This window comes from Rhinatrema bivittatum, unplaced genomic scaffold, assembly GCF_901001135.1.
Source record: "Rhinatrema bivittatum unplaced genomic scaffold, aRhiBiv1.1, whole genome shotgun sequence".
NCBI classification, from domain to species: Eukaryota; Metazoa; Chordata; class Amphibia; order Gymnophiona; family Rhinatrematidae; genus Rhinatrema; species Rhinatrema bivittatum.
The window spans coordinates 3476-22180 of record NW_021821002.1 but is presented as its reverse complement, the minus strand read 5'-3'; the positions used below and the strand labels follow the sequence as shown (position 1 = coordinate 22180).

Sequence of the window (18705 nt, the reverse complement as noted above, 5' to 3'; positions counted from 1 at the left end):
CACACGCACCTTCCCTGTGCGGCCTGCGGCGACCTGGGGTCCCGGATTTCCCGGGAGGGCATCTGTGCACGATGCCTTCCCGAGGGGGAAGGTTCCTCACAGTCCCTTACTGAATTTTCTTTTTTTGCCCGGGCGGCGCGGGCCGGCCACTCCGCCATTTTTGGCGGGAACGGGGGCCAGCTTACATTCTGAGCGCCCGGTGGCGCAGGACACGAGGGAGAACGTCTCTCGGGAAGACCCTACAAGCGGGGGCGCCCCCCCGATTCTGGTGCAGGAGCCAAGCACCCAGAGCCAGAGAGCAGGAACCACGCCGCCCCTCGAAACGCACCCGGGCAGGCCGGGATTCTCTCCGGAGTTTATCCTGCTCATGCATACCGCTTATCTACAGGGGCTGGACACACCTGTGGGACCCCCCCCCCCCTAAGATCCCACGGATGTCGCCCTCGGCGCCGGCCCCCCCCCGACCCTTCGGAAGCGGGGGCCTCACGTCCTCCTACTCGGGTCCGTTCGGCGCCAGCGGCAGTGGGGGCGGTGCCCGACCCAGCGGGACAGGGACCTGACCTCCCGGACGGGGGCCAAGGGGACGGCACGCAAGAAGGGGATGATCCGCGTACCCTACGCCTCTTCCAGAGGAAGAACTGGACGACCTCATCCCGCAGATCATTCAGGAATTAGATTTGGACCCTCCACCGACCCGCCTGCTCCAGTGGCTCCCGCTGTCGTCACCCTCCTCAAAGAAGGGAGATCCAGTCCTGGTGGCGCTTCGGCAGAGGGCTCGGGCTTTTTCCTATCCATGACTCGCTTTTACAACTTCTCACCAGGGAATGGGACACCCCGGAGGCCTCCCTGAAGAGCAGCCGGGCGATGGAAAAGCTGTACCCGCTCCCTGAAGATTTTTTGGACCTCATCAAGGTCCCAAAGGTGGACTCCGCAGTATCGGCGGTCACGAAGAGGACGACTATCCCAGTAACGGGAGGTGCGGCATTGCGAGACACACAGGATCGTAAGTTGGAGGTTTTCCTTAAGCGGGTCTTCGAGGTCTCCGCGCTTGGCATGCGGGCGGTGATGTGCAGTCGCTTGCCCAGCGGGCTAGTCTCCTTTGGGTACAACAACTTCCTCACGTCTCAGAATCTGCCGGATGATGAGGCTGCCCAGGCGGATCGACTGGAGGCCGCGGTGGCGTATGGGGCGGATGCCTCGTACGATCTTTTTCGGGTCCTCGCAAGATCCATGGTTTCAGTAGTGGCGGCACGCCGACTACTATGGCTACGCAACTGGGCGGCAGATACGTCCTCGAAGTCCAGTCTGGGCTCTCTCCCCTTCAGGGGCAAGTTCCTCTTCGGGGAGGATTTGGATCAGATCATCAAGTCCCTGGGGGAGAACGCTGTTTATCGGCTGCCGGAGGATAGGTTTCGTCCATCCAGAGCGTTTTCTTCTTCTCGGACCAGAGCCAGAGCGCAGCGGCGCTACAGGGGATACAGACAGGCGGCCGCCCGGCCATCCGCCCCCAGGTCTCAGCCCTGGTCGCGCTCCTTTCGCGGGCGTCGGCCCGCACGCACTACTCCCGGACCCGGGAACCCCTCTAACAAGTCTTCACAATGATGCCAGTCTCGCCCACTCCTCTGTCCCCAGGATTGGGGGCCAGCTAACGTTTTTCTACGCGGAGTGGGCGCGGATCACCTCGGACCAGTGGGTCCTGGATACCATAAAACACGGCTACGCATTGGAATTTGTCCGCCCTCCGCAGGGAAGGTTCATCTTTTCTCCCTGTGGCTCGGACCTCAAAAGAAGGGCGGTGCAGCTGACTCTGGACAGACTCCGGGAGATAGGCGCTATTCCGCCCGTGCCCTTCGGAGAGGTGGGCTCGGGCCACTATTCCATCTATTTCGTCGTGCCAAAGAAGGACGGTTCCTTCCGGCCTATACTGGACCTCAAGGAAGTCAACAAATCCCTTCGAGTCGTTCGGTTCCGCATGGAAACGCTCGGATCACTGATTGCGGCGATACATCGGGGGGAGTTTCTTGCCTCCCTGGACTTAACGGAGGCCTACCTGCACATTCCCATCCGCCCGGACCACCACCGTTTCCCTTCGTTTCAAAATCCTGGACCAGCATTTTCAGTTCACGGCTCTCCCGTTCGGATTGGCGACGGCGCCGCGCACCTTCACCAAGATCATGATAGTCGTGGCTGCAGCCCTCCGGAAGGAAGGCATCCTGGTTCATCCTTATCTGGACGATTGGCTCATCCGGGCGAAGTCATTCGATCATGGACGCTCAGCGGTGACTCGAGTAGTACGGTTTCTACATTCCCTGGGATGGGTAGTGAACTTCTCCAAGAGCTCCCTCACTCCCTCGCAACGCTTGGATTTCTTGGGGGTGACCTTCGACACCCTACTGGGCAAAGTTTTTCTGCGCCAGGACAAGGCTCAATCCTTGCGGGATCACACACGACGGTTCTCTGCATTACCAGAGCCCACCTCCTGGGACTACCTACAACTCCTGGGAGTGATGGGGTCCACCATCGACCTTGTACCTTGGGCTTTCGCGTACCTCAGGACCTTACAGTGGGCGCTCCTCTCCCGGTGGAAACCAGTATCACAGGACTACCAGATGATTCTCCGGCTCCCGCAGAATGCCAGGGACAGTCTGGGCTGGTGGTTGGATCCGCCGAACCTGGCCCAGGGCGTGTCCCTCGATCTGCCAAATTGGGTGGTGGTGACTACCGATGCCAGTCTAGCAGGCTGGGGTGCAGTATGCGATCGAAGCGCCACGCAGGGGACGTGGTCCGCGGTGGAGGAGAAGTGGTCATCAACCGTCTGGAAACCAGGGCGGTCCGGCTAGCTCTGCGACATTTCCTCCCGCTTCTTCGGAACCGGGAAGTCAGAATTCTATCGGACAACGCTACCACCGTGGCCTATATCAACCGACAAGGAGGCACGCGCAGCCCGCAGGTAGCGCTCGAGGCGGCGCTACTGATGCAATGGTTGGTGGGCTGTGAGCGTCATCTCGTCCGGCTAGCGGCCTCGCACATCGCCGGGGTGGTACAACGTCCAGGCGGACCTTCCTCAGTCATCAACTGCTGGACCCAGGAGAGTGGTCTCTCTCCGACAAAAGCGATGCAACTTATCGTCCATCGGTGGGGGGCCCCCCACCTGGATCTGATGGCGTCCGCTCTCAAACGCCAAGGCTCCACCTTCTTTCAGTCGCCGGAGAGAGCGCAGCGCGGAGGGGTGGATGCCCTGGTCCTTCCGTGGCCCCCACATCTTCTGCTCTACGCTTTTCCACCGTGGCCTCTGGTGGCAGGATACTCCGCAGATAGAAGCCATCAGGGGACCGTGGTCTTCGTCGCCCCGGAATGGCCCAGGCGACCCTGGTTTGCGGACCTGCTACAGCTGGTGATCAACGGCCAATCAGGCTGGGGCACCTCCCCCAGCTCCTACATCAGGGCCCGGTATTTTCGAGCAGGCAGAACTCTTCTGTCTTGCGGCCTGGCTTTTGAGAGGCGCCGCCTCCGGCGTCGGGGCTACCCGGAGGGCGGGTAGTATCCACGCTATTGCGGGCATGAAAAACATCGACGTCGGCGGCCTATGTTCGGGTCTGGAAAGGTGTTCGAGCTGTGGTGTACCAGCCAGCCACGAGACCCGCTAAGGCTTCTGTACCTCAGATCCTTCAGTTTCTACAGGCGGGGGGTGGAAAAAAGGGCTCGCCTATAATTCACTACGGGTTCAGGTGGCCGCCCTTGGCTCGCTGTTGAGCGATGGGGGGCCTCTCTTCTACAGCACCCTGACATTGCTCGGTTTCTCAAGGGTGTCAAGCATATGCGTCCTCCGTTGCGGGACCCTTGTCCCTCCTGGAGTCTTAACCTTGTGCTTTCGCTCCCTGTCGGGACCACTGTTCGAGCCGCTGCGCAGCGCAACGATAAGGATCTCACTCTCAAGACTGTATTTCTTGTGACCATCTGTTCCGCTCGACGCATCTCGGAGCTGCAGGCTCTGTCGTGTAGAGAGCCTTATCTCCGTTTTTCCGACTCTGGTGTTTCGCTTCGCACCGTTCCCTCCTTCCTGCTGAAGGTGGTTTCTGCATTCCATGTGAACCAGATGGTGGAGCTGCCGTCCTTCTCCTCCTCAGAGCCGAAGACGCTCCGTCTTTTGGATGTCAAGCGCACTCTGCGCCTCTATCTGGAGGCTACAAATGAGTTCCGGATCTCTGACCATCTCTTCGTACTCTGGTCCGAACCTAAGAAGGGGTCTCAGGCCTCGAAGGCTACCATTGCCAGATGGTTGAAGGCCGGCATTGCTGCTTCCTACATTGGGGCGGGACGGATTCCCCCACCCGGCATTGTAGCGCATTCTACACGTTCTCAGGCGGCTTCCTGGGCGGAGTCTCGCTCGGTATCCTCGCAAGAAATTTGTAGAGCAGCCACCTGGAAATCGTTACACACGTTCTCGAGGCTCTATCGTCTGCACCTCGCCTCTTCAGTCTCTGGACACTTTGGCGAGCAGGTTCTCCGAGCAGGCCTCGCAGGACCCCACCCGGTTTAGGGAAGCTTGGGTACATCCCACTGTCTGGACTGATCCAGGTACGTACAGGGAAAAGAAAATTATTACTTACCTGCTAATTTTCGTTCCTGTAGTACCATGGATCAGTCCAGACGCCCACCACGTTTTGGGTTCTTGGTCCTGCTCAGCTCTGCGCTATTTCCTGTTCATAGTGCTCTGTGTCTTCACAGTCGTTTCCTTTTTGCTGTTTTTCACAACTCCCTACAAGTTGGTAGGATAAGAACATAAGAAAATGCCATACTGGGTCAGACCAAGGGTCCATCAAGCCCAGCATCCTGTTTCCAACAGTGGCAAATCCAGGCCATAAGAACCTGGCAAGTACCCATGTTGCAGTTACTTGTTGCGGTTACAATTGTTTTAATTATCTGTTTCCACAAACTTGATCCTTCGGGGGTTTCTACTCGGGCTTTGATATACTCGATACTGAACTCCTGCAGAGGGGGTAGTAGTATATATGGATACGCCCCCTCAAAGCTTGTGCTGACTCCATCTGCTGGATTGGGGACATAACCCACTGTCTGGACTGATCCATGGTACTACAGGAACGAAAATTAGCAGGTAAGTAATAATTTTCTTCTATACTAACTGCACTAACCACATTCTCTGGCAACAAATTCCAGAGTTTAATTGTGCGTTGAGTAAAAAAGAACTTTCTCCGATTAGTTTTAAATGTGCCCCATGCTAACTTCATGGAGTGCCCCCTAGTCTTTCTACCATCCGAAAGAGTAAATAACCGATTCACATCTACCCGTTCTAGACCTCTCATGATTTTAAACACGTTAACGCTGTCTCTGTTACGATGGCTTTCAAGTCAGTGATTTTATTGTCAGAAGCTGAGAAGGTAATTTTCAACAGTGTGCAGAGCTCAGCACATACATCCATAAGGAGGAGCACCTAAAGTTATAAACTGTGCAGCAGGAGCCACACATTTTATAAAATACCGCCTATCACCGCCCAGAAAGAATGTGCAGATTTTTTAGTATACGTATATCTTTTAAAGCAGGGATCCTCATAGTTTATTTATCTATTTTACAGAAGTAAACACATATTTTACATGCTAAATAATTGTAACATGCACATGTAATGATCCTCAGTTTTTTATAATGTTTTTATCTCATTAAAGAAAATGCTTGTGTGCCTACTTCCAAGCAGCAGTTTGCTAAGAGCTCCACCAGCTCACCTATACCCTCCATTACTTGCTGTAGACCCTCACCCAAAAACTGCAGTGAAAAGAGAAGTCAGATTTAATATCCGTGATTTGATTAGCAGGTATGAAGGCAGGCACGCGTGCTTGATGAGATATGTGTGTGCTCTCCGTTTATGAAATACAGAAACGTGCACGTACTTTCAGACCTTCCCTGCGCATTCCCGCCCATCTGAAAATTCCCTTACCATGTGCAAAGGCGTATGCGTCTGTATGCCAATTTTACATGCAATACCCCTGCCTACGTCTCTGAAAATTACATGCACAATTCTCCAAGATGACGCCTTTCCAGCTGATATTGTGCTTTTGTTTTCTTCTCTCTTTTCTTCCATTAACTTTTTCATTAATCTCTCTCTCCTACTTCCAGTCTCTGAGATGCCCGTTATTGTAGTGCTGGTTTGGGGCTTTCACACTTCAGGGCTTAGCCTATTTACCTCTTCCCAGCCCTGCTTCTGAAGGAGAGCAGACGCATGTTAATGATGTATATCTTCCATACGCCTTTCAGCATTCTTGCCTAAGACCCTTCTGAGTTTCCACTCTCAAGGTTTATAAGTGGTTTGAAGCACTGCGGAGCTCAGAAACGCCAGCCGCTTTGCTGAAGCCCGTTGCGGCTTTGTATCTTTGCTCTGCATCGGTGCTTACTGGGGTTTTCCTCCCTCTGGTCTCAGAGCACTCGGAATCCCTCCGAGAAACCCTTTAAGAATGAAATGCTAAAGGTTTATCTCTGAGTCTACAGGAAAAATGCTACGTACCCAGAGCTCCAAGTCTCAAGGAATTTAATGCCCAGTGAAAATATTCCAATGTTTTAGATCACAACAGAACTTTCATCAAGGTAAATGCAGATAGAGAAATTAAAAGTGCACCCCTCCCTCTCCATCATGAGTACTCTGGCTTCCCCTGGACAACGTGTTGGGTTTTTTTTAAACTGTGTGCTATAAGGAGAGACAAGCTGAGGACCTCTAAGGAGCTCAGCCTCAGGGTTGCGCATCCCTACTTCAGAGACTTTCTCACTCACTGGGCAGGGTGGCTTCCTGCTCTCTGCGTGGATCCAGGGCACAGGGACCCTGGCCTGTGGTGACAATGTCAGGACCCAGTCACTGGAGCTGCCAGCACTGCTGTTCACAAATGCTCTCTGGGCTCTCGTCAGCCAACAGCTTCTCTCCTGAAACCCTGCAGTTTGTCGGCATTCGAAAGGCTTTGCCCAGGTAGCTTTTGAGTTTTCAGGACAAACCCCCAGATTACATTTCCTGTCCCTCTCAGCTGCAAAGGCTTAGGCAGGAAAGCTAGAATTCAGCCGGATAAGACGAGGCAGGGCGGGAGGCATTCTGAAGTTGTGGCTAAACGTTATTCAGCAAGCACCGATGTCCAGCACCAGCCAGAAAACCTTACCTGGAAAGTCTTGTTGGATAAATCAACCTGGGTCTATTCGGAGAAACACTCACCCAGCTAGGTAACTTTCCCAGTCCCTGCCTGTCTCAGGGGGTGTCTTATTCTGAAGCACATCTAACTATAGTTGGGTAGACGCTACCAACCTCTCAAAATTATTCCTGTCTCTTTAAAAACAGATGCACAATGTTAACAATTACTTTAACCTCTGCTCTTCAGAGCCTATAATGTGCCTCTTGTCAATTTAACATCCATAACACTCTTGGGTCACCGCCTGCCCCGTAGTGAGCACAAACGTTTTGCATAAAAATAAAAAGGCTCAAGAAGTGATCTTGTCTCATATGCTGGGTAAGGGCGGCCATTCCTTAACTTTGAACATCTACGAGCACCTTATCCCCTTACCACTCTGCAGTCAGAAAAAATGTCTCCAAGACACTGCCACAGGCAGTCCCCAGCACCTCCAACAGTATTTCTGTTTCCACTTAATATCCTGTCCCTTCAGTCTAGCAAGACCACACAATGTGTCTTACAGTTAAAAAATGTCAACACACAACACATAAGTAAAAAACGTACAAGACATATAAATACAAAATCAGTATACAGCATACAGTAATAAGTACAATAGAATAATCATCAGAACAATGATCTCCACTGTCCCAAATTTGCCCAATCAGTACCCCCTCCTCTTCCCACCGAGAGACTGAGTAAGACAGGACTCCCTACTCCAACCCTAACCCAAACTTAACAAACTAAGCCTGACAAGCACAACCCATTAAAAATAATCAAGCCCCATCCACCCCATCCCCAGACAAAGACCAGCTCTCCCCTCCCTGAGGAGCTCCCCAAGGAATGAGCTTAGACTTAGATTGCAAGCTCTTTGGGATTGGGACATTGAAGACACAGAACTGTGTACACCAATGATGCCACAGAAATATTATGTCCAAAATATTTCAATCGTTATTACCTCCTTCAAAAACGTTTTCTTTAATTTAGCCTGATTAAATGGTATATCGCTGTCATTGATAATGATCTGTATACGTTTGAATCAATATCCAAGAACTAATACACAAGTATTTTTATAAAAAATTATTTAGGAAGGAGTGGAAAGTTTCATAAGCAATTCAATAATCACCACCCTTTGGTAAGGTGCTTAGACTTTTTTCTAATCATCAACTATCCACCTCCAACCTTATTTTTTGTATTTTTTAACCGTGTCAAGTGCAATAAAAAACTTGCAATTTTACATCAACCAATATCTCAAACTATATTCTTCCATGAGACAGTGTAAATCAAGATGAAACATTCAAGCTGTTTTTTTTTCCAAACTGTTTTTTTGAAAAAATGCGCGGTCCAAAACTATTGTGACCGTCATTCACTCAATACACCTATGTTACCGTTCGCCCAACGGGGCCTCGTTTCAGACCGCTTGGTCTTTCCTCAGGGGATGTCGAACTTCCTTTGAAACGCTGAAGACTTAGCGCTAGTTTTCATACTCTAAGGCCCAGTCGGGAGTAGAGTGTTGAGTCGGTGAAAACTAGCGCTAAGTCTTCGACGTTTCAAAAGAAGTTAGACATCCCCTGAGAAATGACCAAATGGTCTGAAACGAGGCCCCGTTGGGTGGACGGTAACATATTATTAGTTCTTGGATATTGATTCAAACGTATACAGATCATTATCAATGATGGCGATACAGCATTTAATCAGCCTATATTAAAGAAAACATTATTGAAGAAAGTGATAACGATTGAGGTATTTTAGACATCATACACAGTAGATCCCTCTATATACATTTCTCGTGCGTTTTTCTATTGGTCTTTCACAGAAATATTATAAACAGCAGCAACTTTTCCTTTAAGGCGTATACAGTATTCCTTTTGCTTTCATTCAATATATGGTCAACAAACTTTGATATTCACCACACAGCAAGAATAAATATCTAATTACCATAAACCTCCAGGGGAGAAAAATCACTCAATTTGATTGGACAAGCATACGTCCTTACGTCATAAGTATGACTGGAACGTTGATCACGCTGCTCAGAGAGCAGGTTTAGGGAATCAAATAAGACTGTTCCAAGCTCATTTTAGTCTTGCAAGGTTTGTAACAGCAACCAAGGCCACCATGGTAGGGCACTCTTGGCTGTGATAAAGGCTGAGAAGGAGTAAACGCCCTTTACAGAATCTCCCTGGATGTTTGTCAGACCAACCTTCGTGTAATATCAACCTTCCCTGCTTCTATGAATAGCATTAGTGCCATAACATTGCAGAGTCTCCAGATCCTGCATCCAAACGACTTTCTGCTTGGAATCGCCATGTTCAACATTCACACCGCAACCACTTGCTCAAAGGAGAACAGAGGAAGTTTCTCCGTTAGGCAGGTAACTTCTCCCACTGCCTGTACCCGCTCATTATAAAATGGACAGGGGGAAACTGGATGATCAGGTTGGTGGAGATCACTGCCACTGTGATCTGGGACATTCTAGACCAGTGGTCCCCAAACCTGTCCTGGAGGGCCACCAGCCAGTCGGGTTTTTGGGATATCCACAATGAATATGCATGAGAGAAAATTTGCATGTTATGGAGGCAGTGCATGCACATTTTCTCTCATGCATATTCATTGAGGATATCCCAAAAACCCGACTGGCTGATGGCCCTCCAGGACAGGTTTGGGGACCCCTGTTCTAGACTGTCATCTGGGGGGAGGGGGGGTATTTGTTGATATGTAATATGAGGCTAGTCCTGCAGAAGTGAGCCAAGCAGAGCTGAGCGGTCCTGACTGCATGGAATCTACTGGAAGTCATACTACACGAGGCATCCTTCCGAGGTCGAATATTAATCGGTTACTGGGCACTGGTTACCTTTCTTAGGTGGTAACTGAATACTGATTATCTAAAAAAATAAAAAAGCCACTGAACTGAGGCATGAGCGGAAACCGCCAATCACATGGGCTTCCTAGAGCTGCTCTGCACCCCATCTTCAGATCTTTGCTACGGGCACGAAATGGGAAAGGGAGATGCCTGCGTCTGCAGAGCATAGGGGAGATGCCAAATTTCAACACAACTGCAGGAAAATGAGGGAAAGCATTAATAAAACCAGAGAGTGGGGGAGGGGGAGTGCTGGCCCCTGAAGACGGTCTCATTACTTGTTTACAATTACATATTCTACTGCCATCAGTTACTTAGAAAAGTCAGACATATCAGGCTTATTTTCTTTTAGTTGAACCTATCCCTCGTCAGTTCATTCAAAGTGCTCACATCTTAGAAATCACAAGGTGCACCACCGTAAGCATGAGAGAAAGCTGAAAGCGATGTTCATTTACTGTCCTGCGCTGACTGGTAATACCGTCCATGACTTGCCCTAGTATAGCCGTCACGCAGAGAACGCGTGGAGACAAATCTAACCTGACTGGTCTGAAGAACCGTTTGGTTTCTCATGCAGGCTCGGAGGGGAGGGCAGGGCAGAGGGTGCGGTGCTGTCGATGGAGTCGTCTATCGTACTGACTCCCTGCACAATGCAGAAAACGTTCCCACTGTGGAAGAAACCCAGCTTGCAACAGACTCTGCGGCCTCTGTGGCTCTTGTGAAGGCCCCGTGATGTGCACGACTTACTGAGCCACATCCGTGTGGCCTCCTAATTATGACAGTGATAGCAGAGGAGAGGCCTTGGCTGCTCACGGTTAAATGTAGGATATCTGTAGGCCTTGAACGATTATGGGACCTGTTGACCAGGTGCAAGCCAAGTGCTGGATCCATGCCACGGCTGCAAATCCCACTAAAAAACATTGAGACTTTTGCTTTTATAACAAGGCATCCCACAGAAGATCGCACCGTGGGAACCGTCATGCATTGGATGCTTCAAGACCTTTAGTACATGTTATAGCGCCTCATCACCAAAGCAAAGTATGAAGGCATTCACTCCCATCCCAGCTGGTTACTTAATTATCTGTTCCCCAGGCAATTATCCTCTGCTACATCAACCAAAGCAGTTAGTGGTAGAAAACCTCCTTACCTTCAACAAACTGAACTAGGGTATACCTGTCTACCTCCGAGGAAGAGAGAGAGGGGGAAGGATTGAGAAAGGAAGAAAGAAAAAAAAACAGTAACACAGATCCATTATTTATTTATTTATGGTAACAGCCATGCAGCTTTCTGTTTAGGAGTAACATTTGCACAACTAACCAAAAGAGGGCAGAGGACAGAAGGAGGGAGACAGAAAAGAAACGGAGAGAGAGACAGAGAGAGAGAGAGACAAGAACGAGAAAGCACAGACATAAAAGAGAGAGTTAAAACAGAGAGGAGGACCCGAGAAAGGGAAGCCCAGGAACGAGCGCGCCAGAGAGCTCCAGAGCTCTACCCATGTGCACGGGTCATGCAATTTTACCCCTGGTGAAAGGGAGCCCTCCCGGGGGGTGGGGTTTTGCTAATACACGCTTGAGTGGGTGACGGTAAGGTGAAAAGAAGAGAGGGGGAGAGAGAGAGAGAGAGAAGCACAGACACATTAACATGTCAGTAATGAATCTGAACAGGACGGGGAAAGGAGAGAGCCGGGAGAGAGAGAGAGCGGAGAGAGACAGACAGAGCTAGAGTGGCTTTACCCCTAACCTTTCCCCAGGCAGAGCAAAACAGAAAAGGAAGCCCTGCCACGAAGCCTGGGGATGAGCTCAGGCCGGGAGTGGGATTCAGGCTCACTCTCCAGGTTATCGGGGCGGGTACACTGTACGGTAAAAGCCTTGCCAACAGGATCTGCCCCCAGATAAGGAAGGACACTGGGCTCTCCGCTAGCTCGGGGCAGGTGGAGAGCTCTCATCCTGCTTTCCCTTTCACCCTGGTACTGTATGTACTATCTGGCCCGGGAGACCACCTTCACGTTGTGTCAATCTGCCCCCTAAAGCCTTCTTTAAAGATATTTGTTTAGCCATTAATGGTTTAAAATGATCCCTTTTCCATCCTGGGCCATCATCCAGGACTTCTGACTGCGGCACGGCATCGCCAGCAGTCGAGCTCAGGCTGCAGCTCCTGCCCGGCAGGGGACGCCATCGGCGGTGTGACTGAAAGTGGCGCGCTTCCAGGCTTTCCAAACAAAAGGACAAGGTTCGCTTTTCTCTAGGGTGTGAACTTACTACTTGGCTTGTGTACCCTGGACAGATTACACAGCACCCAGTGGGACGGGTTTGCACCGCTGGAAGACGTTCACCGGAGGACGGCGGAATTAGTTACAAGAAAACCAACATGACAGCGGGTGTCTTTAGCAGGCTAACGGATGCTTAAAGACGCAGGCTTCTGGGTCAGCTACAACACTTCCCTCAGGCAACCCCCAGTGTCCAACTGCTCCCTTAGGTTTCCTTTAACCTGGTTCAGGTTTTCAGGATTAGCTCGATCCTCCCTTCCTGCTTCCTAAGGTAAATACAGCACAGCTGATTCCATGCAATGATTATAAATGGTGACTGGTGCTACTCACCTCCGGACTGCTGTAACAGGATGTCGGCTGGATTATGGGGCTTCAGCCCCAGTGCTGAGAGAGGAGTCTTGGCCAGGCCAGGGGGAGAGCGTGCCATAACTAGGGGAGAGAAAAAAAAAAACACAGAGGCGCGGCGTTACGAGCAAGAAATGCAGTCGGTATTTAAACAGCGCCCACAAGAAAAGTGCATCCTGGCCCACAATGAAAGGGAGCAGATATTAAAATCACGTGGTGAAACGTGGGACTCGCCTGCCACCTAAAAGGAATCTGAGGATATGGGAAAAAACCCAAGGACTGTGTTTGTGAGCGAGGGACTCGGGGGAGTGGGAGTAGATCAGCCCGCTGCTGGCGATACATTTAGATGAGAAACGGTTCTCACTGCTCATCGGGGAGCACGGACTCCCAAAGGGGCTTTGCTGATTCAAATGGCTACAAAGCACTGCGAATACCGCTTGAATTTTGGATTGCCAGCCACCTACTCCATCTCAAGAAGACTCCTCTTTGTGCCAAAAATACTTTGTTTCAGACATTTATTTATTTATTTTTAATTTTTATATACCGACATTCTTGTATAATATACAAATCATACCGGTTTACATTAAAACAGGAGATGCAGGAAAAAAGTTACCTTTGTCAAATACATTTAACATTAATAACAATGAAAATTGTTAACAAGGGATAACAACTATGAAAAAAGAGAAAGGTAAACAAAAGTGGAAGAAACATAGAAGTTAAAAAGAAAAAAACGAAAAAAAAGGTAGCACCAAGGGTTGCAAGAAGGGGTGCACAAAGGGGAGTGCCCCTTTGTTGCGCCCCTTCGGCGAGCGATGCCTGGTGCACGACGCCAGGTGGAATGGCGTCGTTTACCGGCTCGACGCTGGGCTGGATGACATCACAAGGGGGCAGGTCTCATGCACACTGTTTTTCTTCATAGCGATCTCCATTCACATTTTAAAGCTGATTTTTTTCATTTTTTTTTTTAGCTTTTCTCTTCAGTGAAGCATCTCAAAAGTGCCCGGTGCTGGTGGGGCCCCCTCCGCCTCGGTGCCAGGTGGAATGGCGCCGTTTACCGGCATGGAGTACTAACAAGGCAGCACCCCCCCGTTTCATGTACTGAACAGGCAGCAAAAACCTTCCAACCTCCTCGTTTACCAATGAAGGGGATTTATGTAGCTACGATGAACTCATTCTGCAAATAACTTTAGTCCGAGACTATTTTATAGGGCAGGAAGCTTGTCAGTCATCTGGGTGATGGATTGGTGCTGCACACACTAAGTCCTACGCTATACAATCTCTAAACTGAAGGCGGCAGCCAACAAACAGATCTGTACAGAAACAACACATTTATTGGGATAAACCCATCCATCAGCAAAAAGCCATGGTACCTCAACAAACTGCAGCCTTTTCAAATGATGTTATTGACGACCGCTTACAACATTGTTATACCTCAATACTCTGGCTTGCAGCTTGCTAAAATGTTCCAAGTGGCCATGGAGCGTGGATGCCTGCTGGAAACTCCATGGCTTTACAAGGGGTTGCAGGTAGGTTTTTCTCTGCTTTGTTTGTAGGTCACTGGGAACCGCATTATTGACGCACAATATAGTAGGAGGCGAAGAAATGTAGTGTCCAGAAAAAACATGTTCGCTCATCATAAACAGTGTTCTCCATAGACAGCAGGGTGAATTAGCGATGACATGTGGGTGACATCATCCAAAGGCACCGAATGGACTTCTCTTTCGAGTTTATTTATTTTTTTAAACTCTACTGAGCATGTTCGGTAGTTCCCAATTGCACGTTGCCTCGAGAGCCCCTCAGTCCTTTTGTAGCGTGGCATAAGGAAGAAAGTCAGCACTCCAGGGAGTCAGGCTAATTCATCCTACTGTCTACAGAGAACATCATTTACGGTAAGTAAACATGATTTTCTCCATTGACAAACAGGGCTGAATTAGCCATTACATATGTGGAGTCCCAAGCTGAGGGCTGCCCACTTTATAAAGCACTAGCAGAAAAACTTAGGAGAACCATTCTGTTGAGGAAGAACTGAAGGTACAGTAAGTAGAAAACCAAGGCCTGAAGTTCACTGACTCATCTGACGATATGGCTATGAGGAACACAACTTTCTATGTAAGGAACGTCAACAAGGCCAATTCCAGTGGTTCAAAAAGAGGCCTCATTAAGTGCACTGAGATCCCATGGAAAGCCAGGTTTTGAAACAATGTTTAGTATGCAATAACTCCTTTGTGAATCTGGAAACTAATGGATGAACGGAAATGGGCTTGTCCTCTGTTTGTGTGTGATAGGCAGCTATAGCACTGAGATCAACTCTCACAGACAAAGTACTGAGGCCTGAGGACAATAAATGAAGCAGGTATTTAAGTAAGTCCCTTTGATTACATGTGTATGGATCAAGAGAACTCATTTGGCACCACAGTGAGAACTGTCTCCATTTGAAGCCGAATGCTTTTCTGATATATAGGCTGTCAGGTTGAGGGCTGGAAGGCTCAGAAGTAACAGCTGGCCGTTTTCCTGTGACAACACAATTTTGATCCTAGATGAATCAGAGGTTGCACTGACAACCTGACGAGATAGGAGAACCAGACTTATGTGGGCCTGGCTGGAATGAAGAGGATGAGATAAGCTCTGTCCTTGAGTATTTTCATCACTGTCCTTGCTACTAGTGGAAGTGGCAGGCTGCATACAGAAGGTTTTATTTCCAAGAGATTAGGAAGGCGTCCGACACAAGCTGAACCTGCTTTGATGAACTGAGCAAAACTTCTGGACTTTACTGTTGTTCTCCATGGTGAACAAGTCAACAGAGGGACAGCCACAGAATTGGAAAAGATCGTCTTGCCACTGACTGATCCAGGGCCCACTTCTGAGTGAGGAACACCTGACTGAGGTGATCTACTAACATATACGTGATCCCTGGAAGGTAAGTTGTTTACAGTGAAGCACAGTGGCTGATCTTCCACTCCCAGATCTTTTGGGCTTCCTGACAAAGTGCCAAGGATCCTGTGCTCCCTCCCTCCCCCCATTTGTTGATGCAGAGCATCACCACTTGATTGTTTTTTGGATCAAAATTCTCATCCCTTGAAGAGTGTGGGAGAAGACTGAGGGCATTTCAAATGGTTCTCAAATCCAACAAATTGATATAAAGCCAACATTCTGTCCTGGACCACTTTTCCCCGAGTCCAGCACAGTCAGTCTTTGCTCCTCAAATGTCAATGATGCATCAGTGATCAGCATAACCTGATACTGTAATGGTCGAAGAGAGAAACCACTGTCCAGAACCTCCTGGTTCAGCCATCAGCAGAAAGATGATCTCATCACCTTGGCTATCGGCATCAGCAGAAATAGCGGTTCAATAGTTGATTCCACTGAGATCGAAGGCCCTACTACAGAGGCCTCATGTTGAAGGGCACTACATATACCAATGCAGCCATGTGTCCCAAAACCACCAGGATGGAGCCGGTCGGAGCCTGAGGGCAATATGCCAGGTTGACAGCAGTGATCTCAGGAAGGAATGCCTTCTCCTCCATGGAGTCTATCTAATTCCCAATGAACTTGATTCAATGGGTCAAAACTAGGTTTGTCTTGGCATAATTGATGAGGAATCCTAGCAATTGAAGAAAGCCAATTGTCCTATCCTAGGTGTTGAGAACTATCTCTTGATGTGAATCTAACACAAGCCAATTCTCCAGTACAAGAAGACACAAACCCCTTGTTGATGAAGGAATGCCACCACCACCACTGTTAAGCACTTTGTTAACATTCTCTGTGTGGCCAACAGGCCAAAAGGGTGGACCTTGGACTGGTAGTGGGACTTGTCCACCACAAAACAGAGGAAACAACGATGCACAGAATAGATCAGGATGTGGGTATGTGTATCTCTCAGGTCCAGAGCACACATCCAATCCCCCTGTTGAATGAAGGGGAGGATAGTGTGGTGGGCATTCATCCTGAATTTCTCCCGCAGCAAATAGTCATTCAGTCCTCAAAAATCCAGGATAGGCTTCAGGCCTCCCAGCTTCTTGGGGATGAGTAAACAGGAGTAAAACCCCTAGCCACGTTCTAGGGATGGGACTGGCTCTACTACTCATCGAAGCATATTAGAATCACATAAGATAGATCTGGATTGAGAACTGAATGCTGAGATGAAGCTAGGGTTTAGGAGAAACACAAGTAGAATCCATACTCCACAACCTTGAGGACTCAGCAGTCTTTGGTGATCTTTTTCCATTTGTTCAAAAGCATCTGGATCCTTCCCCCCACTGGAGGACCTGCTGGTCAGAACCAAGGCTGGGCTTCGGTTGGGCTTTTGGGGGTGCTTATTGATTATCAAAAACTCGGCCTTGGCTTTGCTGGTGTGGGTTGTGCTAATGTAGCTCCCTAGGTTGTACCCTCGTCAAAATGAGCTGTTGCTGTTGCAGCAGAGGGAACTGATAACGTGAATACTGTCAGAAAAGATGACCCTGGTAGTATGTCTGTTTAGATGGGAAGTACATCTTACGCTGTGCAGATTGTTCCCCAGTGGACAACAATGAATGGAGGACCACATGTTTTTCCTTAATCTTCGAGATGATCTTCCTGAGCTTTTCACCAAATACTTTGTCTCCTAAATAAGGGATGTTCACCAATTTGTTGTGGACATCCTCTCTTAGCCCACTGGCTCGGATCCATACAATACGAACCCCTACGGATACAGCCGACCCCCTAGCTGCAGTGTCAAAAGACTTGAGTACAGAATGGATAAGGTGATGCTCAACATGCTTCACGATCCTTGCTTATCACTGGTTTCATCCTGTTGATACAGTCTTGTAGGTACTGGACCAGAAACAGTTGGTGGTTAGCTATATGGACATTCAGCTGAACTCATCCAGAATCCTTGGGTCGTTCCCTGGAGGGGTGTTTTAAGTAGAATCTTGATTTCTTAGCCCATTTCAAGGTGATCTCTACCACCACCACTGATTGATGGAGCAATTGGACTACACCAAATCCTATGGACTGTTGTACCCTGTATTTCAGGTCCAATTTTTAAGAAGCCAGGGACTTCCACATCCTCATCTGAAGTTCTGAGAGGCTTTTGTGAATCAGCAGGGCTGCTGGTTCTGAAACTTATTCCAGAACATGCAAGATGTCAAAGACTTCCACTCAGGGATCTTTGTCCCCCCCCAAACACAAATGTTGAGTGCCTTTTCTAGCTTGTCAAGGAATTTAGATTAAGATAAGTCTTTGTGAGAATGTTCAGGGGATCCAGTAAAGGGTCGGAAGGTATGTCTGTTGATCCTTCCTGAGGTTCACAATCCAGTTAGACTCTCAGCTACAACCCCAAGGAGCACCACAATGACCTGGGAGGGGATCTTGAGGGGGACAACTGAGGAGAACCCAAGTCTTCACTCACTATCTGGCTGACAATATGCCCCTGAGGAAGTGCCCAAGATAGCGGGACATCTGTGGGCTAATGCCCAGAATGGGGAGGCTAGAGATCACTGGGGCTGTTAATGGAGGCTGGGTTTATGGTTGTCTGGCCCTCTTATTTCTAGTGACCAGAGCCGTGAACCAGGCCTTGAACAATTCCATGATGTGGGCCAGTGGTTATACCTCTTGGGCAGGACCTGGAACGGACATTTTCCTCTCTGACACCATAACCAGGTCATCTTTGAGAGGCATCCCCAAACTGCATGATGGGGCAGCAAAATGGACCTCCTGAACCTGACTCAATCCCCCTGCTTCTCGCAACTCCGAGGGAGTGGAGTTCAGAGCTATCATCCCCAGTACTACTACTAAGGAGCCCTTCTGTGTGGGGCCAGTGACATCCTTTTTACTAGGAAAGAGGATGCGACCTGAATTGAATTGCCTCTTGAAGCTCAAGATTCTGTATGCTTCGACAATCCCAATGATTGGGATCTTAATCTTCAAGGATTGCACCAATGTGTTCAGGCTTCTACAGAGTGTCGCCACCGACCTAGTCAAGATAAGTGTCAACGGCGCAGAGAACTGGTGATTTGACAGTGCCAATTGTGTCAATAATGATGGCGCCAAAGCAGGCTGTGTCAATGACACCGTAAGAGGGTAGGTCCTGGGTCGTATTAAAGCCTCGT

General features: G+C 49.2%; 1 protein-coding gene across 1 annotated transcript in view; it reads right to left on the bottom strand.

Annotated features, from left to right (window-relative positions):
* LOC115082359 (tensin-like) overlaps nt 1–12703 on the bottom strand; it is a gene marked incomplete at its 5' end in the record, with an annotated part of 91011 nt that extends 78308 nt beyond the window's left edge. The window contains 2 exons of the mRNA XM_029586593.1: nt 11156–11185; nt 12605–12703. Coding sequence (XP_029442453.1) covers nt 11156–11185; nt 12605–12703 — 129 coding nt within the window. The remainder of the gene's footprint in view (nt 1–11155; nt 11186–12604) is intronic.
* Nucleotides 12704–18705: the final 6002 nt, after the last annotated feature.